General features: G+C 33.0%; 2 protein-coding genes across 3 annotated transcripts in view; both read right to left on the bottom strand.

Annotated features, from left to right (window-relative positions):
- LOC111427887 (Inositol 1,4,5-triphosphate kinase 2) overlaps window positions 1–19,240 on the bottom strand; it is a 38,406-nt gene that overhangs the window by 12,339 nt on the left and 6,827 nt on the right. For both annotated transcript variants that reach the window (XM_023063246.2, XM_023063253.2), the window contains one exon: window positions 17,628–18,762. In XM_023063246.2, the coding sequence (XP_022919014.2) occupies window positions 17,628–18,762 (1,135 nt within the window). The remainder of the gene's footprint in view (window positions 1–17,627; window positions 18,763–19,240) is intronic.
- LOC111427911 (high mobility group nucleosome-binding domain-containing protein 5) lies at window positions 1,202–5,994 on the bottom strand. Its single transcript, XM_071199937.1, has one exon. It carries the CDS (start codon window positions 2,107–2,109, stop codon window positions 1,366–1,368), a length of 744 nt encoding a protein of 247 aa, XP_071056038.1. The 5' UTR covers window positions 2,110–5,994; the 3' UTR covers window positions 1,202–1,365.

The raw sequence follows: 19,240 nt of genomic DNA, 5'->3' as shown, positions 1-19,240 counted from the left end.
TCTTGTTTTCCCATTCTGTACGTTCGTTGTTCATTCACATATCGGTTCTTATGACGTAAAGAAAACGACCACGCGGGTTCCACGTTTTCCAACGAACGTTCAACTGCACATTTATAAAACGAACCCGAACCACGTGGAGTTTATTTTTTTTTTTTAACTTAAGGTATTCGTAACTATTATATACGCGAAACTAATTAAAACTATTTCAAAGTTTATTTATAACGATTAGAGCCGATTGAGTAATAGTGAAAGAACCCGAGGAAAGGTTTTTGATGAATTCATTTAAATAAATAAATAATGATTAAAAAATTTGCATACCCGAAATAACCTTAATTTCAATAATGATAACTTTACACTAAATTCACGCATCTTTGCACTCACAAAATTATATCTGTTTCTGGAGATCTTTTCGAGACATTTGGTGGGTTTTCAAAAGAAGGGTCTTTTATGTAAACACAAACAGGTGGAGGAACGAACTTTTTTTGGTGTACGTGATTTTAGACACGAACCCAAACTAAAATCTTTCATATCATTCCATCTTTGTCTTCCGGGGATGACCGGAAGTTTTTTATCAACACTCAATGGAATCTACGTTATTATTAGTCACTTTTTTTCATATAAATATTAGTTTATCTACGATTGCTTGGATAAGTCATCATTACCACACTCATTTGAGGTGATTTGAGTTACGTAATGAAGTTCATTACCGCACTGGCTTCATTACGTAACGCATTTTTAGCCCAATCAGAATAAACTTAATTTATTGAAACGAGCAACAATACAAAAGAAAAAGTGCTACCTATTTAAAGAGAAACAATAGTATTTAGTATAAACATTAATTGTTATGTTTTTACATTTCGAAACACTTATTCCAGATGAGTAAACATGTCATTGAAAGTGGCATTAATTCAAAATTGTCAACAATCATTTCAAAATATTTTTATAAATGTCAAAATACATAGATCTTTTTAAAGAAATTGATTTTTATGTAATTTTTAGCAGCGGTAGATAAAATGTTGTATATCACATGTTGGCTAGAGCATAATTACAGTACTCGTGTGATTACACGACTCAGTCTATGACCTCGTCGTGCAATTCTCCACACTCGTACAGTAATTATGCTTCTAGCCCACTTGTAATATATATAACTATTAAAAATTTATTTTTTGATGAAGAAGGGATTATTTAAAAAAAAGTAATATCTTTTGAGGAAAATTTTTTTCAAAAAAAAGGAGACTTTACAAGGTATACATACAAAAGAATAAGATTTTTCTCAACAATTTCATTTTGGATTAACCTTATAATAACTTAAAAACATCTAACAACAACAACAGAACACAAATTTGTGAGAAAATGTTGGTCAATCTAATGTCCTCCCTGCTTTTCTTCGTGGTGGCTTCCCCATTTCTTATGACCCTCATCACCTCCCTTCTTTCCATATTTGGAACCATGCTCATAATGTTCCTCGTGATCATCACCCTTCTTGTGGCCACCTTCATCATGGAAATGTCCTCCCTTTTCATGGTGACCTTTCTTGCCGTAGTGATCTTCATGGTGTCCGCTCTTGTGGTGTCCTCCTTTTTCGTGACCTCCCTTTTTGTATCCGTCTTCGTGGTGGAATCCTCCGTATTTTTCGTGTTCTCCTTCGTCATGGTCTTCATCGAAGAAGTGTTTGTCTTTTTTGTATTCTTCTTTTTTGTGAACGTCGTGTCCGCCGTGGGTGCTGTGACCCTTCTTGTAATGGCCTTTTTCCCCGAATTCGCTTCCTTTTTCGCCTTTCTCTCCTTTTTCATGGTGAGCATGATAACCATCATCGTGGTGATGATTTTTTTTGTGTCCGCCATCTTCACCATACGAACCACTATGGCCTTCTTTGTCGTGATGTCCTTTTTCGCCTTTCTCGTAATCATGGAATCCTTTATAACCTTTCTCACCTTTATCACCTTTGCTGCTATGGTGATCCGAATGTTGATCACTACCGCCGCCCTTTTTCCATTCTTCGTGGTGACCGGAAGCGGCTGTTTCCAAATCGTAAGAGACACTCTTCGATTCAACGTAAATGACGAGAAGGGCCACGGCAATGGCTACCAAACTGTACCGTGTCAACATTCTGATTCTGAGTAATTCCCAAAGACAACTGACAGCTGTGTGCGAGCAACGACCAATTTATACTTTGGTTCAATTCACGTTTTTTGTCATAGTTAATCAGGTGTGACTGTTTTGTCGATGGTTTAGGTGTTACATTGGCGCACTTTCACCGTTGTTATTGCACGCGCATTAAACGAGCATTTTATTAAATTATTACTGTAATAATGAATTAAAAAAGCGATTATTTAATTAGCGATGTGATGAGTTTTACACGTGCTCTCGTGTAATTTAAGATTCGTGTTTTAGATTTTAGTATTAATTACATATACAAAGCACATGTGCGTAACTTAGTTATTTATTCGTTGGTATTCGGAATTCCAATTCGTAACGAATTGGAGCGTATCTAATTTTGTAATGATCAAGTAAATTACAGTTTAGCGTGTATCTCAAATATAATATGTAAAACTAACTCAAAATTAAAGTAATGAATAGTTTTTTCTTTACTTATGCGTCAATTTCGTAATAGATAAGTGCGCTTGTTTTTTTTTTGTTGCAACCGCAAAGTTTTTTTTTCTTAGTTTTTATCCGATTTCATGCTTTGGTAACGTAATCTTATTACCGGTGAGATTTTTACGGACTAATGTCACTTATTTCGCGGAAAAGTCTTATCTAATAATATATTTATTACCGCCAACAATCACCGATCGTAACTAAGATATTTTTTTAATTAAAAAGTAAGCGAAATCACGTTATTTGAATTGCGTGTTATTTGAATTTAACTTATTCAAGATTATGAAAATTTGTGGTCCCTTGCAAAATGATTAGATTAGAAAGGGAATGTTTATCGTTGGAAATTTTGTAAACAAATGTATTGCTAAATATTTGAAATTATTAAATTATCATAAACAATTTTTAGTAAAATCTTCTTATCTATAACTTATAATCAAATCTGTTACATCAAATATTGTCAATAAAGCAGAATCACTTAGCAAATTTCCTGGCAGGAAGAGTAATTCTAGTTAATAAAAAGGTTGCAAAAACTTATGATTTTGTTTGCGGATAAGTGCAAAATGCTTTATATGTTATAAGAAACAGCAAACGTGAAACGTAAAATTTGGGCAGTAAATAATGCTTATAGCAATTTAGCAGACATTATCTTATTAATAGCATAAAGTCAGAAAGGACAAAACACTTACACAGATAGAGCCAAAGAGATTAGAAAAAGTGTTTTGCTATTATAGAATATTTTGTAGGAAATAAGTATATTTACAAAGAAGCATCACACAACAACAAAGCCAAAATCATTGGCATTTATAGAAGAACAAATAAAAGAACAGTAAAGCACAAAAGTTTGTAAAGAAAGGCTGATAAAGAATGCAGCCAGAAAGATATACAGAACGAGAAGAGCTTTTGGCACGAACAAAGTAGTGTGAATTTCTGAAAATGTGAACATTATCGCGAAAGTTTTTGTAAAAAACTCAACAAGTCTAAAAACACCGACAATGTTCAAGTTTGTGCAAAAAGGTCAGGTTACTGACTGATAGAAAACATTGGGAGATGTGTTTGAAAGAATTCTGACGGACAATTTCTGTTGAGGAACAAGAACGCTGTCGGAGATATTTTTGCGAAGTGACATAAGCACTTAAACTGAGAAAAATAAGAATATCAAAACTGGTATAGATATTTTTGTAACAATGATAAAAGACTGAGAATCATAATTAATTGACACGACATGTACATCATAAAAGATTTTTTTGAAGAAAGTCAAAAATCTTAATATTGAAAAAACTTGATGCAACAAGGCAATACCGAGATTTATTACTACATTGTTGTAGAAAGAGAAAAATGCCAAATCTGGTACAGAAATGTTTGCAAAAAGGATAAAATACTGAGACTGATAATTAATTGATACTGATTGATACAGGCTGGCCAAATAACCGTGCAAAGGACTGTATCTCGGAAACCACTACTTGTAGTCCAGTACATTTTGCTATAAATGTGAGAAACCACTTAAACGCAGTGTTTTAACAGCGATGGATCGGAAGAGGAAGCCTATTTCCATGGCCAGCCAGATCCCCACACATAACTTTTTTGGATTTTTATTTATGGAGGCGGTTCATGGTGTTTCAAACTCAACCTACAACCAGACAAGAATACTAAATTATTTCCCGCAACTCTCCACAATGAGTAGTTTCCGAGGTTTGCATGCTTATTTGGCCACCCCGTACAATAGAAAAGATGTTTTTGCAGAAAGTCAAAAACCTTAATATTGACAAAATTTTATGTAACAAGGTCCTATAGGGATATATAAAAAATGCAGGTAGAAATCTAACAGTTGGAAAAATAGAAATTACTAGAGAAAAACATATATACTAGCAGAGATGTGTTTGTAGAAAGTAAAAAACTCAAATATCGACACAAAAGTTTTTGCAAAAAGGCCATACTTACACTAATAAAGGATGTTGGTAGAAATGTTTGCAGAAAGAGGAAGTAAATAGTTGGCACAATTTAAACCTCTGAAATTTCTGTGGAAAAATAGAAACATTGAGACGGAAAGTTCTGCAAAGAGTCAAAAACACTGCCATTAAGATTTTCTCTAAAACGATTAGAACATTGACACTGACAATGAAGTTTGTGCAAAAAAGCTAGGTAATTGGCCGATAGAAAACATTAGCAGAAGTATTTGTCCAAATAGTAGAACAAATGACACTCTGTAAGTGACCAAAGAAAAAAGACTGAGATATCTTTTTGCAAAATGATGAAAACACTCACGCTAACAGAAAGTTTCTAGAGAAAGAGTAGAATAGTATAGAAACTTTTTCAAACAGGACAGCAACAATGATAATTGATATTGACAGAAGTGTTGTCAAAAAGAGAGGAACAGTTGTTACTAACAAAAATCCTGATAGAAATAACTATCTTAACAGAAAAATAAGTAAATTAGCAAAGATGTTTTTGCAGAAAGACAAACACCAATATAAGCTTATTAACACAAGCCTGTTGACAGTTATTGACTGGTTTAAATCTAGAAATCTATTTATGTGAGTACGTTATTGTGAGTGAAAACATATTGCCACAGAAATGTTTTGAAAAAAGCTAAAATACCAGCTGTGATTGAAGTCGTAATGGCGTTCTTCTCCGTTTTGTGATACAGCATCCAATATACTCAAATTGCCTCATCATTGAAAAAGCTTATTAAAGTTAAGGAAACCTCCACCTATTATTCTTTGGAACATAGTCAAGATTCCTTTGCTTCCTTTCCTTTGAAACTCACAACATTGTATTCGAATCGAAACGACGACCTTTTCATCTATAAGAACTTGGGTTGTGAAATACAACCACATCCGCAGGGAAAATTGTAGCGTTGAAAAACTACCAATAAACTTATTGCGGAGTGAAAGTAGTGTAAAAACCATATTCATTGTTAATACCATATTTCTGTTTTTTGTGTAGCCAGGCTTGGCTATTTTAGTATTAATAAATCGCTTTCTCCATATACAGGAAATCCAAGTTTATCATGAAACTAATTAATCAGCAAAAAACGTGGACAGATCAATTAAGTTATTGTAAATATTTAGCAATCAATTATTCTTTTAAAAGTTGAATAACCCACATTACTTTTGTCGCCATCTCTCGGCTAAGTTCTGAAATACAGCAATATAGTTAGCCAAGAATGACTGTAGCGAGGTATTTAAATAGTTGATTAAAATGTAGATGGAGCTAGGTTACAAAATTCATAACTTTGTTTTGTATACATTGTATAAAAAAATCGGAATTGATCTGTTGACGAGAAAATTTTCTCTTTTTTATATTATTAAAAATGATTGAAAATAAAATTGGTTAAAATAAGTGATAATTACAAAATTGAGTTATCAAGTTTTTATAAAAATAATTTAATTAATAAAATCATACCTTTCTCGTGGAAAATTCCTCGTTCTTTTTAGATCTTCTCAAATAGGTATCGGTTATTCCCAGCAAACAATCATCGCATTTGCAAAATTCACTCGAAGTCGATTGAGCACTTCCAATAGAACCCGTTGAATCAACACTATTCGTTCTAACAAATTGCTTCGGCAATTTTTGATTCAAACCGTCCATTTTCGCCACCAATAAAGTTTCCATCAAAGATTTTGATCTTTGAATGGTCGTGGGCACATTAGACGCCGCGTTTTGTTGATTTTGAGAGGAGAATCCGCAGTTTGACGAATGCATTTTTAAGGTCGATCACAAAAAAGTTTCTTTTTTTTTTATCACATTGTTTCACGATTCTAAAACGAACAATAAAAGCTCGGATTCGAAATCAGTTCTCGGTAAGCTTGACCGGCAAAAACTAAAAAACGAAACTTGATTGACTTTTTGTGGACATGCTACCTAGTGAATGGTTGTGCATTTATTCATGAAATGACCAGAGGCAAGTCGTGTTATGAATGGTACTTGTCGATAGTTACCGGAAATGTCAATTAGATTTGGAATTTCGCATGATATATGATAAGAGTGGTTGCAAAAAGAAATAATTAATTTGAAATTAATCGTACAGTGGAGGACAAAAGTTTATATACAGCATTGAATTACGAGGTTTCGACACTCTACTGTATCGCTCTGTTTTACAAAAAATTGAATGCTGTATGTAGACTTTTGTTCATCACTGTATGTTATATAACTGTGGGATTAAATTCGGTGACGGAGTAAAATTATGACGATAATGTGACGACAAGTAAATAAACAAATTTCGGCAAAAACATCAACGACGACAGACTTATTGAGGCGCTGAGTTTAAATTAAGATATAACAAGTTTTAATAAAGACATATCACACATTAATGTATATTCAGTAATTAAAAAAAAATGGTTAAAACCGCAAATGTATTTGAAAAACATCATTAAACATTTGTTGTTGAGCAAGTATACAGGTCAACTAAATCGATTAACTTTTTGTGTAACCACGAGACTAATAAATCTAGTTCGGAATCTGATAATACCTCCTATATATGTTTTTATAGTTCGAACCACCATTAATCCCGACAACACAGAGGCATATCGCGTTCTTTCCCTTCGTTTACAAAATAAGCAACACAGCTTCGTTACGCCATCTCTAAACCGACCCGCTTTTTAATTGTTGAACAACTCTCCATAACAGATTAAGTAATAGTATTTTAATTATCTGACGTACGTCTTGCTAATGAACGAGTGGCACTTTAATCTATTTAATTAGGGCGACTGTCATCTTGTAATTTCTAATTTAACCATTTTGTAAATTCTCTTTTTATTCGCGTCCATTCTTTGTAATGATTTTTTATAATGACTCTTTATAAAAATTCTTTATAATAAAAACATGCTCAATCATCGACGATAATAAGTAAAAAAAATGCATTAGCCAGACGATTAGTTTAAATTAAGTATCAATTTCAAATCAATGAAACCAATCGACCTTTTTTAACGGCAATTTACATGCCTTTTATCGTTCTTTATAATAATATTTATTGCTTAACATCCGGTCGAATTTACCGCGAAAAATGTTTTGAAAATAAATAGCACGTTTCGACATTGTCATAACGCGACCATAATAGCATATATGAAATGTACAATTTCAACGAAAAATGCACATATAATTGAAGCACGTGGAAGTCGAAATAATTGTACGTTTAATACTCATTTAATTTCATTGTTGCATTTAAAAATTAATTTGTTGTCCTATATATCCTTATAAATATATATATATTTTTTTAATTTTTAATTGTGCCACGCCATCAACATTCGTTAACCGCGAACGTAATTGGACGACCTCCTCTCGGTTGGATTATGGAATAAGCTTGTGGTAATAAAAATTAATCCACCGTTAACTGGCCGTTCACAACAGTTTTATGGAGAATAAACGTTTACGCGACCGCTAAAAGAAATGCGAATTTATTGTAAATGAGAGACCCAAGAAAATTTCTTGCCCTTTTTTAGAACGTTTTTCGACCATCCGAAAACAAGTTATTCCCGAATACCATAATCGTAAATCGTGTAAATTTTAAAGGTTCGTACCAATTATAGGGCAATTTCTCATCGGGGTAATGTTATTCATTAATATTTTTGATTTTTCTTTTATTTTTTATTTTACTATTCGCTTAACGCACTCTTAAATAATTTTATTACTATGACCTTCATGGTAACAATTTCTAATACACGTGCTACATAAAAATTTTGCGATGTGAACAACCTCATTATTACAATATAGTTGCAATTATTGTTCAAAAGTGATATCTCAATAATTAAAATAACTTTTCCCGATTAACCTTCGATTTTTTGTGATTTCTAACTTGGCTTCCTAAGGCAAGATGTTTCGTTACTTCTAAATATAAAACAGCGAATAAAATGTGTAAATAATTAATGCTATTCGAATGATTTCTCGTATTTCCTATTGTTCCATCTTAATATTAGCCCACAATAGTGTTAAATTAATAAGCCAGTGAGTGGTTCTAAGCCATGAATAATGATGAGGACAAAACCTAAATTCATATTTAATACGAAGATCCTTGATATGTCCACTTTCTGCATTTAAAAAATATAATCACTTCAAATGAAATTAAGCGATTTTCAATAAAATACATTCACAAAACTAGTTAAGGAATTGTAATAAAGTGGGTTGAGTAGTTGAATGAAATAGTCTTAAAAGATTGTGGAGAATCATTGAATTAGATTGAATTAGTTCATTCCAGGTCTGATAGCTTACTAGAAAAAGCCATCATGAAACTTTCGCTACGCCCCAGGGCCAGAAATGCACACAAAATTAATACATCGGATATCTCTGAGTAATCTTAGGAAGATTAATTATTGCAGATATCAGTACGACCTAGTTGTGTACCAAATAATCTAAAATACAGAGGTTCCCCCTTTTTGCCATTAGCGGCTACTTTTGAATTAGGTAGTAATAATGAAGGCCGCGTAAGACGATACACCTATAAATGCGACATTTGCGAAATTATTATACTTTTTCCATAGCTTTATTGATTTATTGCATTGATAAGCAAAAAAAAACAAAAAATTGGGCAAACATAAGAAACGCTCCAGTAATAGTGGAACCAATTGGAACCACGATCATAACCTGATTGAGCAATAAAAGATTAATTGATTGAATAACTCACTGGGTATGACTGCCATGAATGCCACTGAATCCAGAACAACTACATATTTATCAAATATTTTGTTTTTACATGTCTGTTTCAAATAATGTTAATTTTTTTCGAAACGCTTGGATGTTTTACCTTGCAAGTAAATAGTTAAATTGTTTGCTTTGTCATGATATCACACAATAATGCAATGTTTCTACAAAATGCTTCATCTGATACATCACATACCTTTCCTTGTTCTTGATAAAAGTTTAAAATTTGTCATCGTAAAGTTATACCTTATATCAAAATTTGTCGTGTAGATAGACAGTGAACCTTTCAGTAGTACGGGTCCTCGTCTAGAGATAGCATCTACCGTAATTCACGCATTTACGCTAATATAGTTGACAATCGCAATAGCTCTATGAAGAGTGTCTTGTAAAATGGTAGATTTTGCACAAATACTTTGCTAATGCAAAATGCAGCGAAATGATATTAATTTTGTCATGTTTGGGTTGTCCTTTTATGAGGTAACGAAGCCTTCTTTTTTACCTTGTTAACTCCACGAGTTCTTTCAGGTAGTGTACCCAGTTTGCGCCGAATCAATAACTATCACTTTACATCAGGTGACGCTTTAACATTTGAAATATGTATTTGATATAATCAGTATTCATTGAAACTTACAATCATATCGTTCTTTATGAATTTTAAAAACTACAAGAATTAACTTTTTATGAAGGCCACACAAGAATCAAGTTGCATGTGGCTCCAAGGCTGCAGGTTCCCCACCTCTGATCTATGATCTTTTATAGCATTCCAGCACCATATTTCTCTATGGGCTACACATGCAAACAAGGTTAGTAAGATGAATATTACCTGTTAGATTCTCCAGGATAGATTTCTCCAGATATATTTTTTAAATTTTCAGTTTTTCAGTTAAATTTCCTATAGTTATTTCTTTGTATATTTTTGTCTTTAATTAGGTTGGTATTTCTAAACGACTGTTTTTTACTTTTCATTATCAATCAAGGGTGTCATTATCATATCACGGTTTGAAATGCTCCGACGAAGCAGAAAATTCTTAAATAGCAGATGGTAGATGTGAGAATATTAATTGGAGTAGAGTCTTGAAATCATCTACATCTTTTTTGACTTCGCGTCTAGAATCTGCTTCAACGAATATTAATCATAAATTAAAGAACGATAGCAAATATAAAAAGATGATGTTATCATCCACCCCTTTTTTGTAAACAGAATTGTTCGAACATTGTAATATTCAACGTGATCAAGTTTTTTTGCCACAAAATAGCTAGCGATTGTAGTTATTCCGAATGATAGTTAACGCAGAACTACATTGACCAGCAATACAAGCGCATGTCACCTAGATTAGGATGTCACTTTTTAACTATAATTTCATTTTTTACTATAATTTGGTTATATTATTAAATAAGCTCCACATAAAATTTAAAAATGTGTTTTCTAATGTTGAATGGTTCTTCTAGCCACGGAATTTGAGCAAGTTAAATATAAGTAATAATTGAAAACTTTCATTACTTCAATAATTGCAAGTATTTGAGAAAATATTGTTAGGGTTGACTTCGCAAATTATTAATTGAGTGAGATGAAGAAAGAGTATTTTAATGAAGTGTCCGAAACATGAGACAAAATAATATTCAGAAAGAAATCTGCTAATTTAAAACCAAGAGACATGAGAGAAGGCATTATGGATATTAAATTATATCATTCAAAGTTATTCGAATTAACACAATATAATAACTCCATGTCAAGGGAAATACAAACTATATTAGCCTACATAAATGTATGTAAAAAAAGGTAGTAATTAATGGAAAAGTCATCTTTGGAGAATTCATCAAATCGTCTGTATCATTACCAACGCCATTACGCTTCTATACTCTTGTTTGTGCACCGCCCTGATTTCTCTCAATCTCTAAAAAACTTTCATTGCAGTCTCGGCAGCAGGACTGATAGTCAAACTAATGAACTCTAACCACACATCCAACCTAATTAATTTCGTCTACTCTCTCTCAACCACAAACTCATGAATCCAGGGTTACACAAGGAGCAGTAATATATGAAGTAAACGGCATTCTCGATCCAATACTACTTCATGTATAACAAACTTTTCCCCCTTTCTTAATTAGAATACTGAAAATCCAGATTTTTCGAAATTTTACATCGTTGTACTATGTCGGCTAGGTACTAAGTAATTAATGTATGATACTAGTATATACAGAGTGTTACAGTATAGCTATGTTGTGATACCCTGTATAGTAGACCTTTAACTTTGTTCGACGGATATACCAATATGCAGCAAAATGGCACTATATCTTTTGATCAAATATACATTAAAATAAGCAGTGCAGATTTAGAATGCTTTGGTGGAGTGTAGATCTAAACAAAATCTAACAATAAGTAGTTGTACTACTTGCACTGTCCCACATAAAATGCAATATAGCTTAAAGGTGGTAAGTTTAGACATGCATGGATTTAGTGGCGCCAGTAGTTGCGCCAGTTCTATTTGCAACAAAAATAAGTGACACGCCAATTTCATTTTTAAAGTGTATTGCACAACTATATACACAAATTAGGACCTCAACCGAAACGAAAATAGATATATTCTAGGTTTAATGTGGATAATTAAACGTTATTGTTCAATGTGTTAACGTAATTCGGATTTAATTTGAATGCAATGAAATGTAACCTAAATTTGACAAAAAAAATGTGTTTTTGTGGATACTCATCTATGTTGTCATGGTTACATGTTTTTAAACTTATCACTGGCGCCAGTGATTTCAGAAGGGTGTGTTTCAGACTTTTCCGATCCATGCATGCATGATTTCAACTTGCATGACAGTTGATGTTTACACATGCAATTTAATTTTACTGGCGCGCCAGTTTTTATTGGCGCCACTAAATCTATGCATGTCTAAACTCACTATAATAGTACAGGTATTGGGTAGTTTTGCTAAAGAAAAGTTTTGCATGGAAAAAGGTAATGATCCTTATGATAACCCTGAGTTTTCGGCAGTCTTAAAAGACTAGCCGTGCGTCTCTTAAGACGGCCTCAAGACGGTTAAACTCGAATTATTCTAGTTTTAGGTTTTGTGTTAGTTTTAGTGATAGTGCTAGTGTAAAAATAGAACTAACACTAGACCTAGAACTAAAAACATTCGGATTTAGCCGCACCTCTGTCAAGGCGGCTAAACCTAAATAATTCTAGTTCTAGGTCTTCTGTTAGTTCTAGTGATAGTTCTAGTGTAAAACTAGAACTAACACTAGACCTAGAACTAGAAAGTATATCTAGTGTTAGTTCTAGTGCAATAAAAATACCACTGCCACTACAACTAACATTAGACTTAGAATTAGAAACTGGAATGGATATATATTTTTGTATATTGCATCTTATTTGAAATTCACTCTCATTATAAAATCATAAAAAAGGAAATATCAAGTTTATGTTGGGTTTAGATTGAGAAGAATGAGTATTAGTACAAGAACATTTTTAATAAGTATTAACGAAACTTTGTGAACGAAATTATTTATTTTCTTTCGTTTCCTGTTCTAGTTGACCAGGTAAATTCCTTTCTATATGGAGGCTGAGAGATTTATAAATGTCATAAATAGTGATTTTGTAAGCTAACACGGGTTGGACTATATTACGAAAGATGATAAATCTAACGTTATACTTTATCTTAGCCGTATTTTTTAAAAGTAATTCGTTAAGGATATTATTATTGGTTGATTTCTTAGAAATTAAATGTTTAGACGATAAAATATAAAACAATCCATATCCGTTCACAATGATATTGTTATCGTAAATCATATTTGTTTGATGCCGTTACTTCCTGTACATTTTAAGCACAATGCGCCTTATTTGAAAATTATTGCTCAATTCAAATATTTTTAACGATCCATACCTCGATTATGCTTTCATTTATTTTCGCGCTAATTTTTCACTAAATTAACATTAAATGTAACAAAAAAAAAATGTTTTTGCTTTGCGTTCTTCCACTATCAACACTTATTAAGGTATTCAGAAACACGTACACTAATTTTTACTTTTCCTAGTACACAAACTAAACTAGTTTTTTTTAAATAAGTTTTTACAAGGTATTTTAACCGCGAATGGAACAATGTAATTTAAAAACAACCCGTTTTAACGAAAAAAAAATTAGGAGAATTCAGTTTTTGTTGCGTGCGCCGCGACTTGGCTAATTCATACTAAAGAGAGCGAGCGTTCCATACAACGTTAAGGAAGGAGCATTCATGTTGCGATCCCACTCTTTCAACGCACATGTTGGTCATCCCAACCATTTTCATTGGATCTTTTCAGTAGTCATCGTTTTTCAAACACAATTTAAACGGCCGGAGACATTTTTAACCCACAAAATTCTTTGTTGAGTCCCGACATTCTAAGTTTAACAACGCCTCGAATTCCCCACATTCGCGCTGAAACGCCGACGATTATGTTACGATTTGTTTATAAACAACGCGGATTGACTTAAATGCGAATGACCCTTTTGAAATAATGTGATTGTAAAGGTGTCTTTTTCTGAATTTTTGTTTTCCAATAAAATTTGTTTTACGAAATTACAAACAAAATTCATTAACACTTATCAAATAGAATTAATTTTTAATTTTATACAAAAAAAGTTAAAAAAAGAAGAAAAAGTTATGATCAAGGACAAAAAACCACCAGAAGATATAAACTGGTTCTTATTGATTCCAAACTCTTTTTAAATTAATATTAATCGTTTGTAATTCGCGTCCCGTCGTGTATTCGATATCTGCCTCGTAATTAGGCTGCTTGAAAAGTAGTAATCGCTAACGGAAACCGAAACGAATTTATTCAATTTATCGACTTGTATGTATTAATTGCCAAGTTAGAAGAAATCTGGTCTGGTTTAGACTTTAGAGGTCGAAGTAGTCTTCGTCGTTGTCGTCGGTAGGTCCAGGACGCCAATAAAGATGTCTCGGCATCTCACTTAGAGATGCCGAGGCGTCTGTTCTATACCATTAACGGACGTTGTGCTTGGTCCATGACGGCAAAGAGAAAGACCTCGTTAATATGCGCTCCGCCTCATATGCAGTTGTCGCACGAACGCATCTTAATGACCATGGCAATTAAGCACCAAGTTTCAGAAACAAGATGACGTTTTGACAGGGTTGATAAAAAATCCCACCTCGTCGAAGACAACCAACCAACAAGATAATTTATTAAAGTATTTTAAAGTTTCAAAATGAATTTCTAAACAAAATATACCTACATCATACGATTAATATATATGTATACACTGATAGACAGATATCCATACATCAAAAGATATGATGTTCTGGTCTTGTTTCTTTTTAACTCATAAAAATCATAAATTATGATCGAGATTAACCAGAGACGATCGAAAGGATAAAAACGCACACGAATCGAAATTGATTTATGCCGGTTTTTGTTTATAAAATCGACTATATAAACGTTGAGTTTAAATGAACGGCGAGTTTAGCTTTAACGAGTTTTAACAAAAACGTATACTGCAAACATCCGCGCGGCACATCAATAAGAACATCAACAAAACAATATAACAGAACACAACCACCGGTTACAAAAATTGCTATGTGACTAACAACGGTGACGCAAGTTGGCTCATTTATGTTCGACGTATTAGCATATTAAAACGTCTCAGGATTAGGTGACGAGAAAAGCGATAAAATTTTCAAATTTTTTTTGTATAAGAGAACCGTTTTAATTGTTAAATTATAAAATATAAAATTTGAAACTATATGAAGCAAAAAAAATTGGTTAAAGAAGAGTTAAGATTTATAATGGTTTTTTGGTTTACTATTAATGCATTGTTTATGTTTTTAAACTATTTGCATAAGTTGTACGTTGTCGGTACATATCACGTGGTTTCTGTGTTCATTTGTTAAGTTAAATTCTTGGAAATTTAAAAATTTACTGTTTAAATGATGTTATTTAAAAAAAAATAATAGCTCTCGCTTAATGTATTGTGTACATGATAGATTGCTAACTCCAATTCCTCATTTCTTTGTAAATGTGCCATAACGTGCTTATAAATCAATAAAAACATTATAAACATTTTTAGGAAAAATCTCTGCAACAAGTCAAAAGATTTTTTTTGTGTCAAGAACAAATTTTAAAAAGTTTTCTAACAATAAGTCTTAAATCAACCCCTTCAAGACTGCAAACAATCCATACAGTCATTCAATTTGCATCCTGATGCATTGTAGTGTGTGTAAGCTACCTGAAGATTGCATAACATCTCCATATATCTGCATCAAGTCTTTAAAATCTGCATCAAGTCTTTAAAGTCTGCATCAAATTATGCCTCTTGACTTGATAGATTTTAAGCATTATGATTCTATTAAGTTTGCTGTAAATTTCTATTATCACAGTGTCAAGTCTCCATCAAATCTTCATTGTATAAACTCCAGATTATTTTTAATTTCGCCCTGTTTATAGCAAGATAAAATTTATACAGTTTAGTCCATCAAGATTACATCATATTGGTAGATAGATCCGCATTAATACTGCCTTTCAATCCTTATTAAGTCTGAATGTGTTTGAAGTGTACATTAAATCTCCTTATGTGATAGATACATTATGGCTTCATTAGGTCTATTTTAAATTTCCATTATTCCTGCGTCAAGTCTTCATCGAAATAGTGCCGTATAAAATCTGTCTCTGCGTATCAAGACAGACTCATACAGAGTCAAATCCATTAACACTGTAACTTTAACACTGTTCTTTATTAAGTCTACATCATATATTTAAAATCTGCATCAAATCATTATTATGATTCCTGGTTTGATAGATGCGTTGTGGCTCTATCAAGCCTACTTTAAATCTGTATCTCTCTGAATAAAGCCTTCACCATATTTGTAGCCAGAAAAATGTATATAAAATCAGATGTTCATCAAGACTGCTTCAACGTTACATAACTTTCACTTAAATCGTTATTAAGTCTGCATCTTAAATATATTTAAGGTCTGCATCGCATCTAAACTATACCTTTTGACTGGATGCACCATAGCTTTATCAAGATTATTTTAAATTTTTATCACGTGTCAAATAAGATTTCGGTGAAGCTAAGGCTAAATATCCATTGGATCTGTAACAAAAACTATATTTTGGTGTTAAATCCAGAACAGATCCTCCAAAACAGAGGCGTAGTTTTACATATTTATCATTATTATTACATCAAATTAGCATCAAATTGCAGCATCAACACTACTTCAAGATTGCATAAAATCTCCATATCGTACTTAATGAGTTTGCATTGAATCTATAATATGCTTCCTGGTTTAAATGTTGCAAGTGTTCATTGATGAAGTCAGCATTGAGGCATATGAGGATATGAGGATATCCTCATATGCTCATATATGAGGATTTCGCTTTGTTTTTATCAAAACGAGTTTACGCCAAAACTGCATCTAGTAGTGCATCTTGTCACCTCCAAGGATTTATAAAACTTTCATAGAATCCTTATTAAATCTTCACCAAATCTAGATCATGGATCTGACTTGGTAAATGCATAAAGTCTCTCGATTATATCTACAGTAAGATTATTGTGTGTAAAGTCAATTAGATTTTTTTTTCCTGTGGAAATATTAATTATCATAATTATTTATGGATATTCTTGAAAATGCTTAGAAATTCCATGAAATCCTTGTTAGCTCTTTGAAATACTTTAGAAATACCTTGAAATTTGTTAGAAAACCCAGAAAATCTTTGAAGGTTTTTTTCAATATACAGGAAATAATTCTCCAATTCAGTGCAATGTGAAAAATCAGAATATCTTGAGCAGTATGTGCCAACTTGTTCTGATATTTTTTACTTCTTACGAAGAAATAAGTTTGTTATATTTAGTTCAAAAGTTATAAATTAAAACGTTGTATAATAAACATTTTAGGTATTTCTTAGGGTTGTTTTGTAGAGATACTTTTTTATTAAAAACCATACTTTAAATTGCCACTAAATATAATTAAAAATTAATTTCATTTCTACTGCAAGTTTTTTTACAAGAAAAAATAAATTATCAACAATTAACAAAAAAAAAATCATTCTAAATTTAAATTTAACTGTGTATTTTTTTCATTAATTAAAACATAAATAATACCCGTAAAAAACAATATTTCTCGATCCGACTCAATTTTTACTCAATCTCCACTTTTATAAGCACTCACACTGTTGTTCCCTTTCCATTTCTTTGCTACAAGGCCCAAACAGACGTCACAATTGACGTCAGAGCTGTGCTGAATATGCAACAGACAGGTGCCTGGTATGCAACGTTTTTACAATGACCTTTTAGCGCGGTTAACCGAGACCCAATAGGGTCTTGGAATAACTCATAAATATTTTTATAATCACAAAAATAAACAAATCATGATAATAACAATAAAAGCGAAATCTTACCTTTGGTTTATACGTGGTTTCCAATAAATCTTCATCGCCGCTCAACGTCGAACACGTCGAACAGTCGGAAGATTTCCGAAACGACACTTGTCTTTGAATGTATTCGGCATCTAAGGTGCTTATCGTAGATCCGACGTAGTTTAAATTGCTACAAGAACTGTGGAGACTTGAATCTGGGGATGATGATCGTTCCTTTTGATTTCGGATGTGTTCGATGTCTTCGAGTGTTAGTGCCATAACTTCATCGGAATAATCGCTGACAACCACGGATGGTGTTCTCCAGTATCGATATCGATGGGATTCTTCACCATCATCGGTAAACGTGCTTTCGCGCCGCGATGAATCGTCGAAACCGTCGCTAACGTCGCTGAATTTTCTCTGATTAGTTGCGAAATCAATCGGGCAAGAAAAACATTGCGCTTCGAGCAGGGTTTTAGTGGGGACGTTGTAATGGTCTATGGAAGATCGGGGGCTATAAGGATTTTCATAGGAATAAGGCATCTGGATTTCTTCTTCACTAGATTTTATGGTGGGTTCGAATTTTTTTAATGAATTTAATGTTATTTCATCATCACTTTGAGTCAATCCTAACGCCGAATCTGAAGAAGCACTTCTTTCAACTCTTTTTGAGTACCATCCCTTTTCCCTTTCATCATCACTTCCCCCGGAAGCTGAAGAACTACAATAACCGCTCGGAGGCGGTGCCAACCAATCATTATTATCTTGACCTTGTTTCCCCAGCATCTCTAAATACTTCTGTTTCATTTTCTTAACGCTATTAAATCTCGTTTCAGGTAAAACATCAATCTCATCCACTATTTCCGCGGTAATTATTTGATTTTGTTGGTGATCAGGCGGCGCCATCTGTAACTCACAATCCGAAGCGTCGACCACGTCGCCGATTAACGCTCTGTAATATTCGCGGTGTTTTTCGGCTTTTTGCTGGACGATTTCGCGCAAGTCTTCATCCTTTGGTATAGAACCAGAAGATGATTTCTTTTGGAGCTGATTAGGTTCCATTTTTTGTTCGATGCACGTTAGATCGTCGATTATGCACTGAGAGCTGCAAGATCTACTGGTAAACCACACGTTGACCGGCTCCGAAGAAGGGCGACGTGCCCAAAGGACGCTGAAACTGAACGGGGAAGAGCCGTTAAACCACTATATAAACTGTATAGTAACAGTACGGTTAAGGAATAGTGGAGAGGTGTAGAGAGAGGGTCGGAGAGGTGCTTATCTGTTCAAACGCATTATAAATTTGAGATTTTTTTTAATTCCTTCATGCAAACGGAAAATTTTATTGCAACTTTACCGCAAATGGTTTTAAATTTCATTTCCAGAGAACATAAAACTTCGCACATTCACGATGCTAAGGAGAAATATGAGTATTAACCGAGCCGGGGGGGTTTATTATTTCAAATAGTTGTTGATAAATCTCGAAAATATTCTTTTTGACCTTCGATTTCCAAAATAGCCTCACTCTTAGTGTTTCTTGTAGTGACGCAAATCGGGAAAAAATTTATAGCCATTGTTATCGTTCTCTAATGATTAATTTAAACTAAAAATAAAATAATTAAAATTGTTTCACTGACGAGTTCGTCGTTAGGTGTGCG

Source organism: Onthophagus taurus, chromosome 11 (genome assembly GCF_036711975.1).
Source record: "Onthophagus taurus isolate NC chromosome 11, IU_Otau_3.0, whole genome shotgun sequence".
Classification (NCBI taxonomy): Eukaryota; Metazoa; Arthropoda; class Insecta; order Coleoptera; family Scarabaeidae; genus Onthophagus; species Onthophagus taurus.
The sequence above is the reverse complement of the archived record's forward strand: the minus strand, read 5'-3'. Positions and strand labels throughout refer to the sequence as shown.